The sequence below is a fragment of the Dipodomys spectabilis genome, unplaced genomic scaffold, assembly GCF_019054845.1.
Source record: "Dipodomys spectabilis isolate Male_0828 unplaced genomic scaffold, ASM1905484v1 ptg000060l, whole genome shotgun sequence".
Lineage (NCBI taxonomy): Eukaryota > Metazoa > Chordata > Mammalia > Rodentia > Heteromyidae > Dipodomys > Dipodomys spectabilis.
The window spans coordinates 3,518,599-3,542,672 of NW_024870737.1; the positions used below are offsets into that span (position 1 = coordinate 3,518,599).

The window sequence follows — 24,074 nt, forward strand, 5'->3', positions numbered from 1 at the left end:
GTACAACTGTCATTTGTAGGTAGTCTTACAAACAGAGCTAGGGAAAGTGACATACCTCCAGTTGCTTACTGGCCTCTTCATTTCTCAGGATCAGCGATAATTTAGTGCGGAGACTCCGAAAGTGCATGTCAATCAGCATATGTGCTCGCTTTGAGGTGACTTCATTGATGGACTAGGTAAGGTAACAACATTAGTCTCAAAGGAAATTGCTCCAAATGAAATAAACCAAAACTAGATGATATAGAAAAACTCACCAAAATGACAAGCTGATAAGTTTCTGGGTCATAAGATACAGAAAAGGCACCAACTGCCTTTTTAAAATCTTTATGTGCAGATTCTTTAGCACACCTAGAAATTTAAAAAAAAAAAAACTCATTGTTAAGAGGGGAACTACTTTCCTCTGCAGGCTACCTACCCCAATTCTTTTTGCTTTAGTTATTACGATAATGTGTCACCCTACTGTTTGGCGCTGGCCTTGGTCTTAGATCCTCCTATTTGCACTTCCAGTACAACTAGGATGATTGTACCACCATGTCTGGCTAGTTTGTTAAGAAGGGGCCTTGCCTTTTGCCTCAGCTATTTTTAAAATTTACTTAACCTGGCCTTGTTTCTTCTTTTGCAAAGAAAAACAGCTGGCCTCTTGAATGAGAGTAGGGAATACATATGAATGAAAAATGCAACAATTTTATATCCACAATCGTTAGTCGATCTATTCTGTAATATGTCAGTGAGATACAAGATGTCCACATCAGACTTACTACTTTTGGGAATTTAAATCATTTTTTCCCAAAATTCACTGAATATAAAACCCAACTTATAATTAAAATTTGTATTCTTTTAATTTCACATCACTTTGCTTGTATCTCCTCAGCGATTCTCATGTGGTAACTTACATTTGCCGTAAGTCTTCTGGTACTTCCAGCTTGATTTTATGAAAAGTATCCTTAGTAGCAGGTTTGTTGGGATTCACAGATCTTAGGCGCTCAATTGTGACAATTTCATTGTATGTAGCATCACAGGCTGCATATTCTATCACATAAAACTGACAAAATAAATAAAAGTCACTTTTAGCTTTTAAAGCAAAAAGTGAAAAATTTATATACCTGTTTTAAAAATAAATCCTCTAGAGGAAAACAAAACTTTAATTACAATATATGAAATGCACTAATTATACAGTGAAAAATTTTAAAAAAATGACTAAAATTAGACATTCAAATAGCAATCTAAACTATAATGTAACCTTAACTAGGTTTATGAAAGGGAAATAGTATAAGGAAAAAAAAATTAAGCACTTTCTTACCTCACCCTTTATCATCCTCACTTTGGCTAACCACCAACAGCAAGGCTCCTTTTCATTTGCTCTGGAATAAACCTACACAAAAATTACAACATACAATATTTGGTGATTAATGTTAAGTTGGAAATATATAGATTATCAGACACTGAGAAAACTTTCATGAAATTCCTCTATATATAGATTATCAGACACAGAGAAAACTTTCATGAAATTCCTCTAGGTATCCTTTAAACCATGTAACTTTTAAATCATATGCCTTCAATCAAATTGTACCTCTGTCTATGCTTTCTGAGCTAGACAAAGTTACCTAATCAGAAGTTACCTGAGACTGCTTGAGAGTAAGCTCCCTGCTATAAGTAGTTTTCTTACATCTTCGTTATACTTTATGTAATTAATACTCCAAACACAGATGCTTAGGAAAAGTTGCGATTCATACACATGGATATACTTTCCTTAGGTAGTGAGCTATAAAATTTACTGGAATTTACTGACTGGCCTACTGTGTGCATATCAAATGTGTAAGACTGCTGACCAGTCAGCACTAGGGCCTTCATTCCTCCAAATTCCTCTCCATTAAAAAGGACAAATTCACATACACTGTCAGTCTCTGAGTATCGTCTTCCTACTTCATCACACAATTGTGGATTAATTCTAAATGATTTCTCTGGAGGATACTAACAAATCAAGGTTGATAGAAAAGTACTGTATATATGCAAAGAGAAATGGAAATACTCAGAAGCACAAAGGAAAATAAGAAAGAGGAGAGGAGAGGAGGGGAGGGGAGGGGAGGGGAGGGGAGGGTAAGAGAGGAGAAGGGAAGGGAGGAGAGGAGAGGAGAGGAGGGGAGAAGAGGAGTAAAAGGCTGAAAGCAAGTCAGGTTCTCACTCATTTCCACTTTACAACCAAAGCTAATGGTTATTCAATAAGGTGACTAAAATGTAGCCTAAGTTAAGGAACCTATCTTTCCCTCTTACCTCTATTAGTCTCTCAACTCTTAATCTACTCTAATGGCTGACTCTTAGATACTTTAGTCAGTTCACCACAGAAATTTCAACTTGTCATGTCATGTGATTACATTGAAAAACAAAAGATCTTCTTCTTCATCAAACACTATGAGTACTTCCAATATAGACAGACCAAAAAATGTGGTCCTTGCCTTCAGAAAGCTCATAATGTCCTGGAGAAGTGGACATTTAAAGTTTTTGAACTACATGCAATGTTTCTATTTCATTAGTATTGCTTTCAAAACAAAACCCAGTTGCTTATAGCTACTCAGTATATTCTTGGTAAATATATAAAACTTTATTCCATTTCCATTTATAAACTATGGAGAGAACACAGCCCTAGACATATAGAGATATTCCTGACTACATCCTAAAACATTGCAGCCTTGTGTATGGTTACCTGTTTTGATTTTCTTTCTTCATGACTTTCACTTGCTATGACCCTCATAACTAAACTAAGGCAGGAGATTGTCCTGTTTTCCTGTACTTTTAGCACTCAAGAGCAGAAAAAAAGAGTTTAAGGACTTAGTACCTTTTGTTTTGTCTCTATAAAAGTATTCTGCATACGATACTCAAATTTCCACAATGGAAATAAAAGAAGAAGCTTAAAATGCAGTGTGTAAAAAGCTAAGAAACTACACAAAACTGTAACATCAAAACATTTTAGGGGTGGATTAATAAAAAAAAAATTCCCAATGAATAGGGAATCATGAACACAATGATTTTGATCATGCGTTAAGTCTCTATAGCACCTTTTAGTCAAAGAGCTCCATGGGAGATGAGCATGGTTCAGAGTATGTCCTGTGAAAAAAGGTTTTATTATACGTATAAACTAAAAGGTGTATTTTCAAAAATTATATACCAGGAAGACATTAAGGTTTAAGAAAAAAATACAGTAAAATGTCTATATACTCTTAAAAGGATATTATATAGCATCAAAACTCTAATAAAACTCAAAGTAGTTTAAACATTGCTAAAGGCAAGGTATAATTAAATATCCGAAGCAAATTAAGTACTTCCCACTCCTTGAATATTTAATAATTTCTTGACAGTGGTAACTCACCTCAACTTCATCACTTTCATTTATATCTTTATTATAACCTACAGGTGGTGGGAATCTCACATCATGGAATGGGATCTGCCTCTCTGGCTGCCAGCTGAAAATAAGCAAACAAAATTTGTTTACCATATTTTTGAAGTTTAATTCAAACAGTGACCATTTTGCAATCAACTTGGATAAGCACGGAACCTCCCCCCCCTTTTTTTTTTCTGGTTTAGAGAAGCAAATGCTTTCAAACAGCCAGTTGTTGCTGAGTGGAGCACAATGAGAATGTACAGACATTTCAACAGTCTGCATGCAGCATTGCAGCCTTATACTTCCATAGGAAATTCTTCTCTAAACAAACTAGATCAAAATAGTTTTTCAAAAATTTTTATTCCAATAATTTCAATTTGTAAGAGTTTAAATACAAATTCACAACAGAAAAATACCATAAATACTTAAAATGAAATGGTAGTATCAGCAAATGTTAGTAGTATCATCAACGTACTTCTTTCGACTTGCAAAGAACACTGAAAGACATTCCATCAACTGCCAAAACTGTCCTCTGATTCTCAAGCAAAATGGAGCAGTCAGCACATCAACAATTCACAACTCACTTTTACCCCATAAAATTTTAGATCCCACGAGGTGGTCAATTCTTGTCATGGGTAGCCGCTGCTGATCAGTTTGACGCATCAGCATGCACTGGGTTGGTGGGGGTGTCCTAAACCACAGAAACCCAATGGAGACAGCCTACAGTAGTTCAATTAAGTTGCCTGTGTTTTCTACTTTTTAAAAATTTAAAATGATATGGAGCAACTGTAGAAGACACCAAATCATTCTCTTTGTTGTTGTTTTCATTTGTTGGGCTTGAAAGCTTGGTGCCCAAGGACAGTGCTCCACCACTTTAAGCTACAGCTCCATTTCTGGTTTTCTGATGGTTAATTGGAAATAAAGAGTCTCAAGGCCATTCCAGCCCTGGAGGCTTTGAACCATAATCCGGACATCTCTGCCTCCAGAGTAGTTAGGATTATAGGCCACAGCCCCCAGCACCTGGCAAATTATTCTTTTACACCCACCAAAGATTTAAAATGTAGTAAAAAAAAAAAAAAAAAACCTCTACCAAAGCACTGCAGCATTCAACTGCTGGAGCAGTGACTTATATTATCCATACAGATATTTGGAGATTCAAGACAAGGAACAAAAGAAGCTGGGGCAGTAACTTTTAAAAATATTGCCTAAGTGCTGTTCAAATAGCGTATACCTATTTTTTTTTTTTTTTGTCAGTGGTGGGGCTTGAACTCTGGGCCTGGGCGCTGTCCATCAGCTCTTCAGCTCAAGGCTAGCGCTCTACCACTTCAGCCACAGCACCACTTCCAGTTTTCTGAGTAGTTTAATGGAGATAAGAGTCTCATGGACTTTCCTGCCTATGCTAGCTTTAAACTGCGATTTTCAGATCTCAGCCTCCTGAATAGCTAGGATTACAGAAGTGAGCCACTGGCGCCTGGCAGCTTATTCCTACTGAGGAATGATAATTTTGTTTGTGCTTTTGCTTTTTAAAGAGCTACTATGTAAGAGCAAAAATAAGTCAGAATTTTTGGAAATCTGAAGGCTGAAATTTGACTAAACCCATCTTGACTTACTATACAAACGAAAACTATTTTTAAAATCATCTTTACTGGGGCTAGGAAGGTGGCTCAGTGGTAGAACGCTTGCTTGCCTTGCATGCTTGAGGCATGACAAATTCACTGATAAATGTGATTTGTAAGGCATATATTAACATAGAATACAAGTTTCTTGATTTGAAAGAAGAAAAACTGACTTTATTTGAATATATAAAGATTAAAAAAAATCAAGGAAGTGGCGCTGTGACTCAAGGGGTAAAGCGCTTGGAGCGCCTTGAGCTGAAGAGATGAGGGACAGCGCCCAAGCCCAGAGTTCAAGCCCCACGACGGACCAAAAAACAAAAACAAAAACAAAAAACAAAACAAAGTTTCTGAAATATTTACTAAAAAAAAATCAAATCTCCTATTCAAAAAGTATGAAATATGATGCTAGAGACCGATGGTTTTCGCCTGTAATCCGAGTTACTCAGGAGGCTGAGATTGGAGGATTTAAGGCAGCCCAGGCAAGAATGTCCACAAAACTCTTTTTTTTTTGGGGGGGGGGGGGTTAACATTCCAAACATGTATAACCAATGAACATGGCCTAGATTTTTTTTTTTATTGGTATTTACTTCAGTAACTTGAATCCACATATATAAGGAGAATATAACCAGAGTTACAAGTAAACACAGATTATACATGCAAATTTCGGTTCACAAAGGTCACATGTGCAGGTACAACTCTTCATGTTTACAAGATGCAATTTTACATTTTTTTAAAGTTTGGCCATAACTCTTTTTTTTTTTTTGTCGGTCGTGGGGCTTGAACTCTGGGCCTGGGTGCTGTCCTTCAGCTCTTTAGTACTCTACCACTTGAGCCACAGCGCCACTTATGGCTTTTTGATTCTGTGGTGCTGAGGAATCCAACCCAGGGCCTCATACATGCAAGGCAAGCACTGTACCACAGAGCCACCTTCCCAGCCCCACAAAACTCTTATCTCCAATTAACCACTAGAAATCCAGAAGTGAGGCTGTACCTTAAAGTGGTAGAGCAGTAGCCTTGAGCAAAAAAGATCAGGAACAGCACTGAAAACTATCGAGTATAAGAGTGACAGGTGTTTCTTCATAACTGACACAAAGGGTAAATATCACTGGAATTCTAGCTACTTGGGAGATTGAGATCTGAGGATAGGAAGATAGTGGTTCAAAGCCAGCCTGGGCAGAAAAGTCCATGAGACTCTTAGCTCCAATTAACCACTGAAAATCCTGAAGTGCAGAAGTGGAGGTGTGACTCATGTAGAAGAGAAACAGCCTTGGGCAAAAATGATAAAGGACAGCACCTAGACCCTGAGTTCAAGCCACCAGTATCAGCACAAAAAAAAAAAAAAAAGAAAGAAAGAAAAAAAAAAGAAAGAGTAAACATAATCTCAAGTTCTATGGAGTACTGTTTGTGTATATGTTTTCTACTATTAATGTTCAAAGTCAATATAGTATCTCACACTTGATGAACACAAAGAAAAAGTGTTCCTAAATTTCAGATTCCTGGGATGACAGCTTGAAATGAAATTTTTATGCAGATATGGCACAGGAGATAAATAAATTAGGAAGTCAATAGATGGAATGCTTTAAAGTTTAGGGTAGAAATCTGAATGAAAACCAAAATGAACTGATGTGATAAAGCAATGTATTAACTAGACACATGTAGAGAGAAAATGACTGTTTGCTTAATAGTTGAGATTACAGATAGGAGAAACGAGAAGCCTGGCAAATAAAGATAACTCTTTTTTGTTATAGGAAACAGTGTTTGCTTACTGTACAGAGCAAATAGATAGAGTGTAATTACAAGAAAAAAAGTACTCTCCAAGTTATGAAAGATTCCTGTACTAGAAGTGTGATGCTTTTCTGCTTACTGTACAACCACAGACACTTGAAATAGGTAAAAGGTAAATTGGATTTTTGGCTTTCTGTACTCAGAGAAGAGTAATTATTCAAATTTATATCCTGAACTAACATTATTAGCCTAGAAGAGCTGAATATTCTCAATCAATTTACTCTGCCCTTCTCAATGTGTTTCAGCACGTAGGGATACTACTTTGTCCCTCTGTAGGCTAAAAGACTGAATGTGATTCCACCCTAATCACAAAACTTTCTAGATGCTGAAATGCAAGCTTGCTTTTAAAGAGTTTCAGACGCAAGATATTTTTGCTTATTGCTCATTATGTCTGGTTCACATTTGTTAGCAGATTTACTGAGATACATTTCAAAAGCCATACAACTCACTCATTTAAAATTACATTTCAGGGCTGGGAAGGTGGCTCAGTGGTAGAGTGCTTGCCTTGCATGCATGAGGCCCTGGGTTCGATTCCTCAGCACCACATAAGCAAAAAAAGAAAAAAGCCAGAAGTGGCGCTGTGGCTCAAATGGTAGAGCACTAGCCTTGAGCTGAGGAGCTGCGGGACAGCGCCCAGGCCCAGAGTTCAGGCCCCATGACCAGATCCCCCCTCAAAAAAAAAAAAAAAATTAAAATTACATTTCAATGGTTTCTAGTGAGTGTGTTCAGAGATACCATCAATTTTAACTAGTGAACTTTAGAACGTTTTCATCCTCAGAATGATGTCTTAGCTAAGGCTTCTTTCCTCAACGCTTGAAGAAGTACAAAGGAACTACTGATCCAGAGTCTGTCTACAGATTTCTAGCCTGCCTTTAACATACTATTAGTTTTCTTGGTACCTAAAAGCCCAAAAATTTTCACTCATAATCATCAGAGTTCAGCAAAATCCTGAGATCATGGTCACACCTACATTATGGCCAAAGATTTTACATGTGCTTTAGTACTTTGCATGGCTACTTTAATAATACTCTACACATGTAGTCAATAGATTTGCGTTGCCCAATAAAACGACAATATCTACACTATTGACATTTTTATACAATTCACATTTCTAGATGTCTAAATATTTTTATTTTATGATCTAACAAAAGAAAGCTGAAAAGATGCTGTTGTAACAGATTGTAAATATATTAAGTATAAAAATAAGCTAATGGGTAAATACCATTGTTTCTGATGAAATATACTAGATAACTAAAGCTATCATTAAGATTTAATGAAATGAAAGCCACATACATCTTTGCTGACAAATTGCCATGAATTTTCAACTTTCAAAAAAAATGCAAACATTCAAACTTTCAATTACTAATACAGAAAAATATGGTTTCCATATTCACAGGCAAGGAGATAAAAAGATTAGATATAGGTCCATCTTCAACCATTCTATAAGAATATCCTATTATACACCCCAACCTCTAAAGATACTAGGTGAAGTAGTCACTCCATTGTCTAATTTTTTAATTGTTTAATAGTGTCTTCTTCAGGAAATTTTGGTCAGTAATAGGAAAAACACTCAAACTAGACTTGAATTAATTTTTAGACACTGAGGAGCAGAAACAGGAATTGAACAAATTTTTAGTGATCCTAAACATTACGTGTTAACACACTTACTTGTTTTCAAATGCGACTGTTATTGAATCTTCATGAACATCCTTTACAAATGCCTGTAAAAAAAGCACAAAAAATTAACTTTTCGATATAAGGACCATTTTCAGTTAAATTTTAGAGGTAATGCCGGATGCAGGTAGCTCACGCCTATAATTCTGACTACTCAGGATGCTGAGATCTGAGGATCGCGGTTCAAAGCCAGCCTGGGCAGGAACAATCATGAGACTCTTATCTGCAATTAAGCACTAGAAAACCAGAATTGGTACTGTGGTTCCAGTGGAAGAATGCTAGCCTTGAGCTGAAGAGCTGAGGGACAGTGCCCAGGCCCAGAGTTCAAGCCACACGACCAACAAAATTTAAAAAAAAAAAATTAGAGATAGTAAACAGTCTATGTTTCAGAATAAAAAGGAACTTTGATTGAAAGTCAGTATCTGAGGTTTGTTCACTCATCATGTCTATATTGTCATATACTGTATGCTAGGCCATAGGAATACAGTTAAAACAACAAGCAAGGAAAAATTGTGAGACTAGCATGTCAAAGAGAAACAAGTACATTGAACATTACAATGCAGTGGTATTAGTTGGAGGTTTCATTTTAGGCTACAAATATTAAAAACTAGGAAACCTGTTACAGAACCATATGTCAGTATAGATTTGTGATAACTTTTCCATAAATGCAGTTCCTTCTATCCTATTGTCTTTCCCCTCTTTTCACCTAGCTATTTACTATTGTACTTAAACTTTAAGATTTCAGTTCAGATGTCATTTTCTATAGAAATATCCAGAAGAACAAGCAGGTTAAACACTATCCTCTGCATTCTTGTGGAATCCTGTTCTTATTCATATATTTATTACATTTTCTCCTTTGCCAATAAGCTTCCTGAGGGTAGTTTAACCATATCATTTTATTCAGTTATCTTCCAGAGAACTTAGTATCATATACAATGACCAGTTAAGTGTCCTGTTACCCTGGAGAAAATGCCTGTGTGAGTGGTAGTAGTTGGATGAAAGAAGATATATTAAAGGTGAGGTTTCCCTTAACCTTAAAGGGTAAAGTGGAATTGGCCAAAATAAAGGACATGGAGAACAATGGTGGAGAAAGTGAGGTATTCCACCAAGGTGAGAAGCGTCCAGAAGAGAACTTAGACTGAGAAGCAGCTTAGAATATGACAGAGATAAACTTTTTGTCATTAAGAAAACCAAGACAAATCAAATGGCACAAGAGTAGTGTTTTCAACAAATGCTGTGGGAATAGTTGCACATTCACATGCAAAACATTAAACTGACATTTATCTCATACCATACAAGAATCAACAAAATGCACTGGAATCCTAAATAAATATAACAGATATAAAATTCTTAGAAAATATAGTAGGTCCTCACAATTTTGGATACATGTTACTGGAAAATAATGAATTGGGATTAAGAATCATCTTTGACTTCTGTAGCTTCAGCAATTGGCACAATTTCTAGTTATTATGGGTGTAGAATAAGTGTTTTAAGCAAGCAAATGTTTGAGTGCAAAAGGATTATTTGATTGTTTGCTTTTGGGCAGTACTGGTTGTAAACGCAGAGCCTTGTATTTGCTAGGTGAAGACTCTATCAAGTGAATCACAGTTGTTCCTTTTTTTGCATAAGGTACCTTTTCAGACAAGGTCTTTGGCTGGAAAATAGAACCGTGGATCACAATAGCTAGGATAACAAGTATATACCTCTCACAAATTGTCTGCCACGGTAGCCTTGAACCACAATTTTCCTGATTTCCATCTTCCAAGGAATTAGGATTACAGGCGTAAACCACTACAGTCACTGCGAAAAGATCTTTTAAAGACTCTCAAACATCTATTACAGCATATGAATCAAATATTAAATAACTGCTTTAAAAAAATTAGAGAAGCTAAGGCAGGGCTCTGGGAAAAACAGTTAATATGGAAACAACTTAACAGAAACATCAAGCTCTATCAATTATGCTTGACTGAAAAAAAGTTATACTAGAAGAAAAACTTGTCTTGAAAGAAATATACTATGGTTAAAATATTAAATGTTTCCCACAAGGCACCTGGTAGTAGTACTATTGCAGGAGGTTCTAGAAACTTAAGTTGGTGGGGACTAGCCAGAGAAGTAGGTCACTGGTGGTGTGTCCTTGGGGGCTAATACCTTGTCTGTGGCCATTTCCTGTCTCCCTTTCTTGCTGGCTCCCATGAGGTAAGAAACTTTGTTCAGCCACAAGCTCTTGCTGGCATGTTCTGCTTCATCACAGGCCTACAGCAATGGAGTAAGCCTGCCATGGAATAAAACCTTTGAAACCACGAATCAAAATAAAATGTCCTCCTTTTAAGTCATTCTCTGGCATTATTTGTCAAAGCAAAGAAAAACCTAACACACAGAAAACTGGTACCACTGAAGTTGGGGTTTTTGCGTTTTATGTGATTCAGAAGTCTTTTGAACTGGTCTGGGATAAGAATTTGGGAAAGGCTGGAGATACAGACTAAAAAAGTCCTAGAACGCTGTAAGCAGAGCTTAATGGGTGATTGTAGTGTGAGCTCAGAGAAACAGAAAGCGAATAGGAATGAATGCAAATAATGAAATCCAGTTTCATGAGGTTTCATATAGGAAGGAGGAACTGGGAACTGAGAGGTTATTTACCTTATATCCTGGCTAAGAATTTGTCTACATTTTGTTCCTGCCCTAAGACCTTGTAGGGGCTGAGTTTTAAAGATGTTAGACTAATCTGATCATGGAAATTTCAAGGCACTCTGACAGCTGGCATGAGTACTGATGGCTGCTTTTAGCAGGTTCGTAATGTGAATTGGGAGCAAACAGCAGAGGAGGAAGATTTTTTTAAAAGGACAATACTTAAAGTTGAGGCTAGGGGACCAGGCATAGTGCCTAGGTCACACATGTGCCCTAGCTACTCAGGGGAATGGAGACAAGAGGACAGCAATTCAACTAGCCTGGGAAAAGTTAGTGAGAACATATCTTAGAAACCAACTAAAAAAGACTACAGTGTGGCTCAAGTGATAAAGAGTTTTTACCTAACAAATAGAAGACCCTGGAAAGAAAATTAAGGCTAAACGCAGTTTGGGAAATTAGTACCAATGAAAAGAGGCCAAGTCACCAGGCATGGTGGCTGACGCCTGTAATCCTAGGTTCTTGTGAGGCTGAGATTGAGCATGTCACAATTTGAAGCCAGCACAGTTAAATACTTCCTGAGTTTCAGTCTCAACCAAAAGAAAAGCTGCCAGTCATCTCAACTGCCATAGGGAGCATAAATAGGAGGACTGAGGTACAGGCAGATCTGAACCAAAAGCAAGATTTAAAACAATCCAAGCAAAAAGAGATGGAAACATGGCTTTGATGCCTGCCTAGCAAGTGCAAGGCCCTGAGTTCAAAACCCTAGCACCAGGGCTGAGAGTGGGTGTCTCAAGTAATAAGAGCACTTTACTAACAAGCAAAGCTCTGAGTTCTAACCCGAGTACCACAAAGAATTACTTTTAAAAGGAAGCCAAGTACTCTGTACTGAGACCATTGAAAAGATAACTTGTAAACTCTTTTGTAATGAAGCAAGCTTCCCAAGCCTTTCCCTTGAGAAGAGAGCAAGTGCAGGGGATCCTGTTCACACATGACCCAACTATTTTTCCTCAGGATTCATTTCAACATCCTCAGTCACCTAGACACTCATAGGCTGCTTCAATGGTCACCCAAATAGGCATAGGTACCACTGGAGACGGTAACAGACTTTGGTATGGTCCATGTGATGCTGGTATTGCAAGCACGCAAAACGCAAGAGTTGGGTAATGGAGGCTTCTACTCAGATTTCAAAGAAAAGCACTGGCAGCCCAGCAGGCAAGGTGAGGCAGGGTTGGAATACCTTCAGGGACCATCTGAGGGTGGTGCATGAAACTGTGTGAGTAAAACTGGTGATGCAATGGAGAGCCCAGGACAGTGGAGATTCAAAATATATGGAATGACCAGGAGGGAAAGCTACAGACAGGAAAACAAAGAAGGCCAGAGAGAGATTATGGGGACTGCAGCTATCTTCAAACTCTTAGGTACTAACAACATCATGTGCCCTAGATACTGGACATGGAGCTAATGGACTTAATGCTGTCCTTCAGTCTTGCTTTGGTTGCAACACCTTCTATGCTTCCATTCTTCCCTTTTGGTTTAGAAATGTTTGCACTCTGTGCCACTGTATCACTGATAGATTGATTTTGACTGAAATGGGTTTCAAACTCAGTGCCTCATGCTTGCTAGGAAGAAGCTATAACACTTGAACCATGTTCCCAGACTTGTTCCAGGTTTCTGAAACTAGGCCTCTACACATTGTAGCCAAGACTGCTGTCAAATTTGCTTCCCTCTGTCTCGATTCTCTGAGTATTACCGTGCCCAGCATAAAATACAATTGAAAAAACAAATACAACTGAGTTGGTACTAAAAAAAAAAATCACATTTTTACATTTCTGAGTATTTACTCAATATAACATTGGTTAAAGCAATGACTTAGCCAAACAAAAGTTATTTCACAGATCCTTTTAATGAACAGTATTACATCCTCGAGAGAATATGTCTTCAACTAGTGGTATAATTTTCTTTGATTTTACATAGGCTTATGCTGACAGTTTGCCCTGAGCTTGGAGGAAAGTTTTTAAACAATGTTGGAACTGCTAGCCCTCTGGGAGATTAAACGCATTTTAGAGATGGACATGAATCTCTTGGTTTCAAGGACCAAACATTATGCTTAAATATGAAATGTGTCCCAAAGGCTCATCAGTTGAACTTGATCCCCAGTTAGTGGTGCTTCTTATAGGAGGGGCTAGAAATTTAGTTGGTGGGGTCTAGCTAGAGGAAATAAGTAGGTCACTGGGGGCATAACCTGGGGGCTATACCTATCTTTGGTCACCTCCTGTGACCCTCCCTTCCTCCATTTCCCTCTCTCTCCTCCTCACCCCTCCCTCTGTGCTTTCTGGCTGTGGTTAAGGTAAGCAACTTTGCTCAGCCACACACAGGCCAACATCAATGGAGCAGGCTAACCATGAACTGGAATTGTAAACCAATATAAATCTTTCTAACTTTTAGGCTGTTCTCTTAGAATTTACCATAGATACACACAAAAAAAACTGCATGAATGATTACAGTGGACCATAATGGCATTCATGTGTTCTGGTTTAGCTAAGGTGGCGAAATTACTATTTTTAAGCTAATTATGTGTTTATATCCTTATAGTTCCTGGCTTAAAAAGAAGTTCACGCTTTCTGCCTATCATTCTGATCTTATTTTTACACAGCTATATTTAAATTATCAACATTTTTCTCCAGCATACTTAAGAGCTCTACTTTATACTGACCATGTTGTTTTGGAATACACTAGATTTCATAAAGTTACATACCTCCAGTGCTTTAAGGGGTTCTTTGCTTTACTATTATTTCAACAAAAAGGAGCCTGATTTTGAATTAAAAATTGTAGGAATTGGTCACTTGGGCTCTTAGGCTTAAAAGATGATGTAAGATTATAGAGAAAGGAAAAAAATCCTTTACCCTCATTTCTCCCTAGTTTTTACATAACAGCTAATGATCTACTTTTGGGCGCAGTAGGCTCATGCCCATAATCCTAGCTACTCAGGAGGCTGAGATCTGAGGATCACAGTTCAAAGCCAGCCCATTTGTGAGATTCTTACCTCCATTTAACCACCAGAAAACCGGAAGTGGTGCTATGGCTCAAGTGGTAGAGCTGGAGAGCTCAGGGACAGTGCCCAAGCCCGGAGTTCAAGCCCCAACAACAACAAAAAAGACTACTGATTAAAATTAAAGTACCCTATTAGGTGACTGATCCCTTATTTACCAATAAAGGCTACTGCTTCTGCCTTAAACCTTGTCTGATGTCTAGTTTTATATTTGCATGTCTCAACAGTAAATTAGCCATTCAGTGTGTATAGTATGAAGAAAATGTTAAGGTCACAGAACTCTGTTAGAGCTGGGATAAGAACTATTCCAAATAAAACAAGTATCTTTCAAATTCTGACATATTTTTCTCTAAATCTCTGCTGTCTGCTATGTGTGGCTATTTACATGAAAATTAAAGTTAGTCCCTGTTCACTCTTGCTGCATTTTGAGTGGTGAACAACCATATATGCATCCGTGGCTATTGTGGCAGATAGTACGGATTTAAAACATTTGCAAATGTTGGAGACGTTTTGGATACACCATAAAAGCACTCTAAAATTCAGCCTTAGACTCATGACTTTGCTATATTCTTATTTTTTCCCACTTGCCTAAGTTATTGCCCAGTTTAATCATATTCATCCACATTTACCTATTTTCTAATATCAAATATTCCCTCAAAGGAGGAAAATCTGTAAGTGTTGTGACTATTAAAAAATGCTTTCACCAGCTCTGAATGCAGTTCTGGATATGGAATGTCAGAAATGGTTTGAGTAATCATCACAGCCCAACAGGACTGATGCCTTTGAGTTAATGAGGCTTATCTGTATATAGATATTTGCATGATTGTTTCAAAATCAGTCATTTTAGTCACTGTTTGCATTTTAAGTGAATATGAAAGACATGCAATACCTCTGGCTGCTGCATTAATAAATAAAATACCTACTTATCAGTTGCCTCTGGCCTCTACACCAAGGACAAACACACTCTGAGTTTTACAGCCCTTTACTAAAACATCAAAGAGTGCATATCTTCTTATATATCACCACATTTTTTTCAATAACCCTCCTTTGTCCGTCTTTGATGGTTGTTATACCTTCATTCTCTAGCTGCCTCTCTAGTGCTATCATCCCACATATCAACTTGGAAAAATATGTATTTCTGTGATCGTTACCAGCCAAGTATTAGTGGAGAGAAAACATACTACTGAAAGGCTGCAAAGACATTACTGAATGGATGTTACCAAGACAGCTTCACTGAACTGGATAAGAGGTCATGCTCTTACTGGACTCCAAGAACTTAAGATGTTAAATTTTGCTGTTAATCAAACCTAGGATCAAAATTTTGGTTCTACCCCGCTAAGAGCTGTGGGAGTCTCCAAGAAGTAATCTCAGGACCTTGGATTCCTCAGTTGCAATTAAGAAAGTGGAACACTCTCCTAAAGCCGTTGTAATGAAATTACATACAAAGGTGATTTTAAATAAATGATCAAAGTGGAGAGGAGCTATCTCACATAAGCTGCAGAACCATAAATATTTTTGCATTTAGCAAAGTAAAACTAAATCCCAATTAAAAAATACTTTCTAAAAAAGAGGCTTTAGCCAGATGCTGGTGGCTCACACCTGTAATCCTAGCTGCCTAGGAGGCTGAGATCTGCGGATTATGTCAGGCTGGGCAGGAAAGCCCTTGAGACTCTTATCTCCAATTAACTACCCCAAATTCAGGAGTGGAGCTGTGTTTCAAAAATCGGTAGAGTGCTAGCCTTGAGAAAAAAACAGTTCACAGATAGCATGCAGGCCTTGAGTTCTAGTCCAGCAACAAACTAAAAAAAGAGGCTTTGGTCAGATACTAGTTGCTTACACCTGTAATCCTGGCTACTCAGGAGACTGAGATCTGAACATTGCTATTTGGAGCCAGCTAGAGCAGACCAATCTTATCTCCCATTATCCAGCAAAAAGCTGGAAGTAGAGGTGAGGCTCAACTGGTAGATTCTCACCCTGAGAGGAAAGGAAAATGAGTGTGTGAGGCCCTGAGTTCAGGCAAAAAAAGGAGGGGGCCTTCTAATGGAACTATGAAACACCTAAGACCAAGAGGTCTAAAGGGTAGGACAAAAAATTGAAGTTCTTCAAAGAAGGTCTGTTCACTCAGGAGTGCTGTTTTACTGAAAAGATACAAGATTTAGTCACTCCTAATCATGACATAATCCATTTCTGATAATGTGTGTCAAGGATTAAACTGTAAAATTAGGAAGGAAAAGAAAAAGATATTTCCAGCAAATCAGATACTAGAGGTTATTTAGACTCTAGGAAGGAAAAAAAAAGGTGCTAAAAACCTTTGGAGTTCAAGAAAGGTGATAAAATAGTTAAACCACACATTTTTCACCAGAGGAAATAAAAAAATTAAAGTGATTATGAAATCCTTAATTTCCTGGTAACTGAGTCAAGGAGGAAATCACAAATTAATATTTACAAAAGTATGTAAGGATTGGAACTTCGTAATTCAACCACCGAAACTGATGCAAAAAAGACAGAAAATACATCCCTATTTAGGCGAATCTACCTTCTTAGTTCAGTAAACTACTTTAAAAATAAAAAGTCATTGGTCACAAGAGAGTTTACTGTGTACAGGTTTAAATATAAGCCCCTAGCCAAGACTGAGCACAATTACATCATCAGCAGATTTCTACCAATAATTACAAAATATATAGTGCTATAATTCTCCCAAGAGAAAGCTTACAACATTGTAAAACATCCCTACTACAGATAAGAAATACAGACATTTATAAAACAGTAAATTCATACCCAAGGCTTTACATAATTACCCACTTTCTCTCCCTTTTAATGAGTTTAGCACTATGTAAGAAAATAAATAATATAGTAAAAATACAGTAAATCTTACCAACAGTCCTAACCACATGTCCAAAGCACATGTCCAAAATATTTGACTTCATGAGGGCAATTACGATAAATTAAGTAAAATGTAATTTTATGCTCACTCTGATCATAGTGCTAACTAGGCTATTCATTTTCCTTGTGTGTATATACAATAATCTTTGAATACTTCAGTTTTCACGATCTCCTTGTGTAATGTAACTAAAGCAAATGTCCCAGCAGTTCAGAGGTTTATTTATTTTTTTTTTTTGTCGGTCGTGGGGCTTGAACTCTGGGTCTGAGTGCTGTCCCTCAGCTCTTCAGCTCAAGGCGAGCGCTCTACCACTTGAGCTACAGCGCCACTTCCGGTTTTCTGGTGGTTTATTGGAGATAGGAGTCTCAAGGTCTTTCCTGCCCGAGCTGGCTTTGAACCGAGATCCTCAGATCTCAGCCTCCTGAGTAGCTAGGATGACAGGCGTGAGCCACCAGCGCCCGGCTCAGTTCAGAGGTTTCTAACTTTACCTTTCCTTAAGAATTCATATGAACCCACTATGTAACCCCTGTTTTCACTGTACTTGGTGTTGGTATAATTTGTGGAGGGGAAGGGAAAAAAAAACCCAAATTGTTTAAATAGAGATACAGGTGGACCCATTACAACAATGAGATGTACAAGACGTTATGTAGAGAAACGAACTTTACAACTTTTTTTGGGGGGGTGGAGGATGGTGGAGTGGGGAGGGAAGATGGAAAGCGATGGGAAGGAGAAACAAAGGAGGAGGCAACAATGCTTGATAAGAAATGTACTCATTATCTTGCATGTAATTGTAACCCCTCTGTATGGTATTTTCATAATAAAAAAAAAAGAATTCCTATGAAGAGCTGTACTAATACCTATCAAGGTACAAGGATTAATTAACAAAAGGAAACTGACAAACTATCTTATGATATCTTTTCGTAGAAAGATGAATAAGATGTCAATGAAGCTTATAAACTTCATCAAATGTTCATAAACTTAAAATTCCTATTTTCAGATGCAAACATTCAAATATTTTAACCAAAAGCAAAAAATGGTAACCCAACAACTATGGTTATGAGATGCTAAGGCAGTGTTACAATTTCAATAAAATTGGAGATGAGGCAGGAAATCAAATCCAGTTGATTTCTTCAAGCTAGGATTTATCATTTTAGAAAGTCAAATGGCTGACTTCAAGTTCCAGGTCTGAACCTTTAGAATCTACACTTACTAGTTTTTTTGGTCTAACTTTCCCAAGCATCTACATCCTTATCAAAAAATATGGAAACAATGGTATTTCAGAACTGTGGGGAGAGGGGAGAAAAATTGCAGTAAAGCACCTACTATAGGATGCCTGATACCTTTCAAGCACTCAACACCTATTATCTTTAGTGTCACAGTCCCATAGCAGGGAATTTTGCATTTAATTATTAATTTGGAGGTTATCAACATACTTGAGTATTGAATTGAAAAATGTATATATCAAAAGAGGAAAAACAATATATCGTCAAAGATACCAAATGATAAAAAGGAGAGACAGTTTTATAGCATAAAATGTGGTACACTTGTCACCTTTTCAAAGTACAGAAAAATAACTTTATGCAAACTTTTCTGGACGTACTTTAGAGAAAACATTGATTCCAGTTTCTGAACACTTAATGAAGCTTGCAAATTTTTAAAATTATATCATACGCAAATTTTATTTGCAGTAAAACTGACTTTTTTTGTACTGGTACAGTGGCTTAAACTCAAGAGCCTTAAGTTCTGGCTTGGCTTGTTTGCTCACTGCTGACACACTACTACTTGCATGTTTCCAGCCCACCATTTTGCTTATTATTTTCACAGAATCTCATGGACTTTTTTGCCTGTGATGGATTCAAACTGAGAGCCTCTGAATGTCAACCTGAGTAGCTAGGGTTAAAGGCTTGAGCCACTGGGCACTCAGCTAGTCATACTGATAAAATGAGATATTAGGCCTCTACTATGTTCAATGTTTTCCTCTTACTAGATGCTAGTGGTTCACATATTTCATGCTATCTTATCAGGAGGCAGAGATCTGAGAATTGAGGTTCAAAGTCAGCAGAAGCCCCAAAGAAGTAGCAAAAAACAAAACAAAAAAAAATCCCCAAAACCCTAGAATGGAGGCGTTTGTTGCTCAAGTGACTCAGTTGCAGCAGTGAGAAAAAAACAAACAAGAGAGCACAAGGCCAGAGTTCAAGCCCAAGCACAGGCACACACACAAAATTTCCTCTTACTTGTGCATTTTATATTGTCACTAGTATCTATTTTTGGGTAGTAAGTATCTGAAGTAACTTTTTACCTGTTTTCAGATACTAGGCTTAAAAAAGTTTTATTAGTCAGGTGTGGTGGCTCATGCCAGTAATCCTAGCTACTCAGGAGGCCGAAATCTGAGGATCATGGATACAAGCCAGCACAAGCAGGAAAATCCCAGACTGTTATATCTAATTAACCACCGAAAACCAGGAGTTATGGTTCAAGTGATAGCATGCCAGCCTTGAGCAGAAGAAGCTAACTAAGGGTAAGCACCCAGGCCCTGAGTTCAAGCCCCAGTACTGGCACACAAAAAAGTTATATTTAATTATAATCGCAAAAAATTGCCAATTAGCACAATTATACCACATAACAATGCATTAGCTATCAGCCACTAGATTGAGAAAATAAGAATATTTTGTCTCATGTCTTCAACATATAATTTATCTATCTTTAGCAATTTTTATACTAGTACACAAACATACGAATCTTAGAATCACAAAAATTCTACATCTAAAATGGAGTTAATTCATTAATATCCTTAATACCTCAAAACTTCTGTCCAGAGAAAACTATACTTAGTGAAGATGACTAGAATAAAGACCTTATTTCATCATTATTTATTTAGGCAATGCTTTGTACAGCATGTTTGGGGATATAAATCTTAAATAACATACCTGCAGGGCTCACTAAGTAGTACATGTGAATAACTATTATTCTAAGTTAAAGAAATACCAAAACTAAAAGTAGTGGCTCTAGTGTTTAAAAACTTAAAGAGTTTTTAATCATAAACACAAAAAAGAAAAAAGAGAAGTGTTACAACCTTACCCCTTTGGTTTCTTGGTCTTGTTATCCTGACTCTTGAGCTGTACTTATTTTTTAGAGAAAGAATCAAACCATTTCTACCACATATTCCAAATAGTTTATACAGCAAATATGGATACCATGCTCAGGAGAGATAGAGAACTGGCCTTTGGAATTAGGTAGTTTTATAAACATGAGACAAATCAAAGTGTGAACTTAATTATACTAAACTTTTTGACTTGTTTCATTTGCAAAAGTATTTCTATCAATTTGTTCAATCAAGTTCCCTTTTTTTTTATATAAATGTAGTACTTATAAATTGTTCACAGAAGTAGCAATGTGGCTCCAGTGGTAGAGAGCTCACCTTGAGCTGAAGAGCTGAGGGACAGCATCCAGGCCCAAAGTTCAAGCCCACAACCGACAAAAAATATATATATATTGTTCATTTTGTATCAGTTTACGTCTCATCTTTCCCCAGCATTCTAGCAGAGAGACAATTCAATTTACTTCTTTTTTGTTTTTATAACTCATAGCCATGCTATAGGTCATACAAAAGTAGAAAGTCTTCATTAAAATTCTTCCATCAATAAAGATACTTGAAATTTTCTTTAAAAACTAACCTTAATTAAACATAACAATTCCTCTGCATATTACATACTAAAGGACAATTTATTAATTTTCAGTCACCTTCAAATTTAGCAAGTTGGTTAAAAAAACACAAGCACAAAAAAGGAGGGAGAAAGGAGTAGTAGAAAAAAGGGTGGGCATTTCTTATATTCCATACAGTTTGCAAGCTAATAAATCCTTCAAGATCAGGATACATAACTTGCCTTCTACCATGAGCTAACTTCATTCAAACAGTGGCCTCCAGTCTAGGGTAATATCACAGGTCAATTAAAATACTGCCTAAATATTGTGGCACAAATTTATAGGGAGTAAAACTATGGGTCTAGGTGTAGGACAGTGGTTTTGTGTAAATGCACTAAAATACAGTGCCATTAAAACTTGGCTAGAGAACACTAACAAAGAACTTTTAAGTTGGAAGGATTAAGAAACATGTTAGGTTATTATTTTATACCTACTTTTACAACAAAATGTTTTATATTTTTTCTGAAAGCCTTGAATTATACTTTGTATTAAAAACACTAAATAATAAAATGTTGTATGTTGGTAAACACATTATATGAAAGTTCACTTCATACAATAGGTCAATGAACCCTATTTGGAATGTTCAAGTTATTATACATTAAATTATAAAAGTTGTGTTGGACAACAGTATCAGTTATTTTGCATGTTTTTTCCACGTGTACCTTCTGTTGCTAAAACACTTTAGTGAGGTAGGATATTAGTTACAGAGGTCAGAGATACTCAAGAGGAAAGGGAAAAATCAGATTGTTAGATCAACAGTAAACTAGTACCAACAAACACACCAGTGCTGCATCCCAATATTTCAATCTTCGTTTGCAAAGACATTAGCTGATGTTCAATGACGTAACTAAAAACACAGTAAATGTATAAATGGCTATTTAAAAGCTCTAGCATAGCGTCCACTGTAACACGTTTAAAATCGAAGAGAATCTAGTGAAGTTTTGAGCGCATAAATATTTCCAAACACTCCCTAGTAAAATTCCCTAGTAGTCACATACTCCCCGTTAATTTCCTGAAGTTCTCTGGCATATATTCCGGTCTTCGAGAACTTAAAAGACAAAAGAATTACTTGAAGTGGCAGAGTTGCTGACGATTTTTTAGACGCGGAAGCATGTGTATTCCTGAACCGACCCTCATTTATCAAAGGGGCAAGGGGCCGGCGAGATCGCCGGTGGCTAACTTCTTTGAGGCATCTTCTCAGATATGGTTGGGTCTTCCTGAAACTTTTGCATCTAAAATCTCCCCTGACATTCACAAAGAGAGCCCCACTAAAAAGCCAGTTGCTATTGTGATAGGTGCTCACTACCGCTCTTCTTACTACTCTTTTTCGACAACCCCCCCCCCCTCCTCACCCAAGATCAGGGAAGCTCTTGGAAGTCCCAATTCTGGAACAGAACACTGGAGTCCGTACAGACCTGAAGCCCTCTGGGCGAACACGGTCCGGCTGCTGCGCCTTCCGCTCCCGCACAACTCCCCGCAAGGCAGGCCCCAAGCCCGCGGCGGCAGGAGGATTCTTAGGCAAAGGGGGGTGGGGGGGATGCGCCTTCGCCTTTACTTAGCGCCGATTCCGCCCTTCTCGCCGGGATCTGGTACCTGCCGCCGGTCCTTGCCCATGCCCGCTCTCCCCCGCGGGGCTTGGCGGCGGAAGGGACCCGGTGGTGCCCGTTCCCTTCTCATTCCGCCCATGGTCGGGGCCTCTACATGGGAGCCTGAGCGGAGTTCCAGGGGCTTCCTATAGGCCCCAAGTCCGGTCCTTCCCTCCCAAATCACAGCCTGCCCGGCATGTCCCGGCCAGCGGGCGCGGCGCCGGTGAAAGGGGCCCCGGGCCTGCCTCCCACCGACCCCGAGAAGACAAGGGAAGGGAGCGAGGGGGAACATGGGGCCTGCCCTGCAGCCAAGTACCTTATAGAAAGCGCCATTGGAGCCCCGCACTTCCACCACCAGCTCCTCCATCTTCTCGTCAGCCCTGCTCACGCCGGGAGCCCGCCCCCGAGAGGTGGGCTGTGGGCGCTCGAGGCCCTGCCGCTGTCGCTGCCGCTGCCGCTGCCGCCGCCGCCGCGCTGCTGCACGCCCCCTGGCAGCCGCGCCGCCGTCACCGCCGCCGCCCGCGCTCGCCGTCGGCTCGCCGCCCGCTCGAAGGCGGCCCCTCACCGGAAGTGAAGCCGAAACGGAGCCGAGCGCCTGACTGAGGCCGAAGGCTGGGGCCGCTCCTCGTGTAAACAGTGAAACCGGGTCACGTGACCGGCGCCGCCCCTCCTCCCGCGGACTCAGCCCCCTCGGCCCCGCCTTCTTTCCTTATAGGCTAGGGAGCTCGCGCAAGCGCCATGATGAGAACCGGCTTTGGGGTCCGACGTAAGGCCGCGCGGGCTGGACGTGCGCGAGCCCGACGGAGAGCGGGAAGGCGCGAAGGGCGGTGACTGGTCGCGCGGCCTCGTGTGGCGAGCCGGAGACCTTCTGGTGGAGGCGCCAACGGGATCTTACGAAACAAACGGCCTCCTACAATGAAGAGCTTCATCCATCTGTCCATACGCATCCCGACCCGACTAAGTCTGCAGGGGGCTATGGTTGAGTTTATTTTGATCATAAGTCCTCTAGAGCCTGGCTCAGCTGGATAGGGGTAGAATGAAGGAGGCAGCAAGGAAGAAAATACATTGCATTGGAGATCTTCACCTAGCCACAGTAATAGAGGCAATCACCGTGACCCACACTTGTGACAGGTACAGAACAGAGTAAAATTCTCCCGCACTTTGCCTGTACTGTGGATTCATTATGTGCCTTTTCAGAGGTAATGTATTGTGTCAAGACATCCAGTACTACTATGCTTTTCTCAATTCACTCGCATACTTTTGACTTTAAAAAACACAAAATTAAACTAAAAGTACGAAAGTGCTTCATTTCTTTACAGATCTTTCTGTACTTCATTTCTTTACTGCTCTTTCTGTGTGCCCACCCTGTACCAGAGAGTGAGCACACAGTGACCTGTACCAGTTGAGTTACCAGAATCTTCGTAGCAGTCCCCATTTTCCCTGTACAGAACAACTGAAACATTTATTTATTTATTTAATTTCCTGGGGCTTCAACTCAGGACCACACCTGTTTGACTTCTCTGCTCATAGCTGGCATTCGACTATTTGAGCCACTCCTAAGTTTGAAAGATAGAGTCTCTTGGCTTCTACCCCAGCTATCTTCCCACCATGGTCCTCAGATCTCAGCCTCCTGAATAGTTAGGATTACAAGTGTGAACCATTCGCATCTGCTCTAACTGCAACTTTGTTATCTCTGTCTTCCCTGCCACTGGAGAGCTACTGCCCATTGTCTGGAAATTGAGCATCTGAGATGTTCATTGAATGCCTACTATGTACCAAA

The 24,074-nt window shown here is 38.9% G+C and overlaps 1 protein-coding gene across 7 annotated transcripts in view; it reads right to left on the reverse strand.

The window, feature by feature from the left end:
- The window catches only part of Fmr1 (FMRP translational regulator 1), a 41,810-nt gene extending 18,878 nt beyond the window's left edge, over positions 1–22,932 (reverse strand). For 5 of the 7 annotated variants that reach the window (XM_042680369.1, XM_042680368.1, XM_042680367.1 and 2 more), the window contains exons 1-7: positions 22,611–22,757; positions 8,446–8,498; positions 3,365–3,458; positions 1,301–1,372; positions 894–1,042; positions 255–348; positions 56–172 (exon numbers count right to left, since the gene is read on the reverse strand). In XM_042680369.1, coding sequence (XP_042536303.1) covers positions 56–172; positions 255–348; positions 894–1,042; positions 1,301–1,372; positions 3,365–3,458; positions 8,446–8,498; positions 22,611–22,661 — 630 coding nt within the window. In that variant the 5' untranslated portion in view covers positions 22,662–22,757. Of the gene's footprint in view, positions 1–55; positions 173–254; positions 349–893; positions 1,043–1,300; positions 1,373–3,364; positions 3,459–8,445; positions 8,499–22,610 lie in introns of all 7 variants that reach the window. The other 2 variants (XM_042680364.1, XM_042680366.1) reach the window with 2 other exon arrangements.
- Between the last annotated feature and the right edge of the window lie 1,142 nt (positions 22,933–24,074).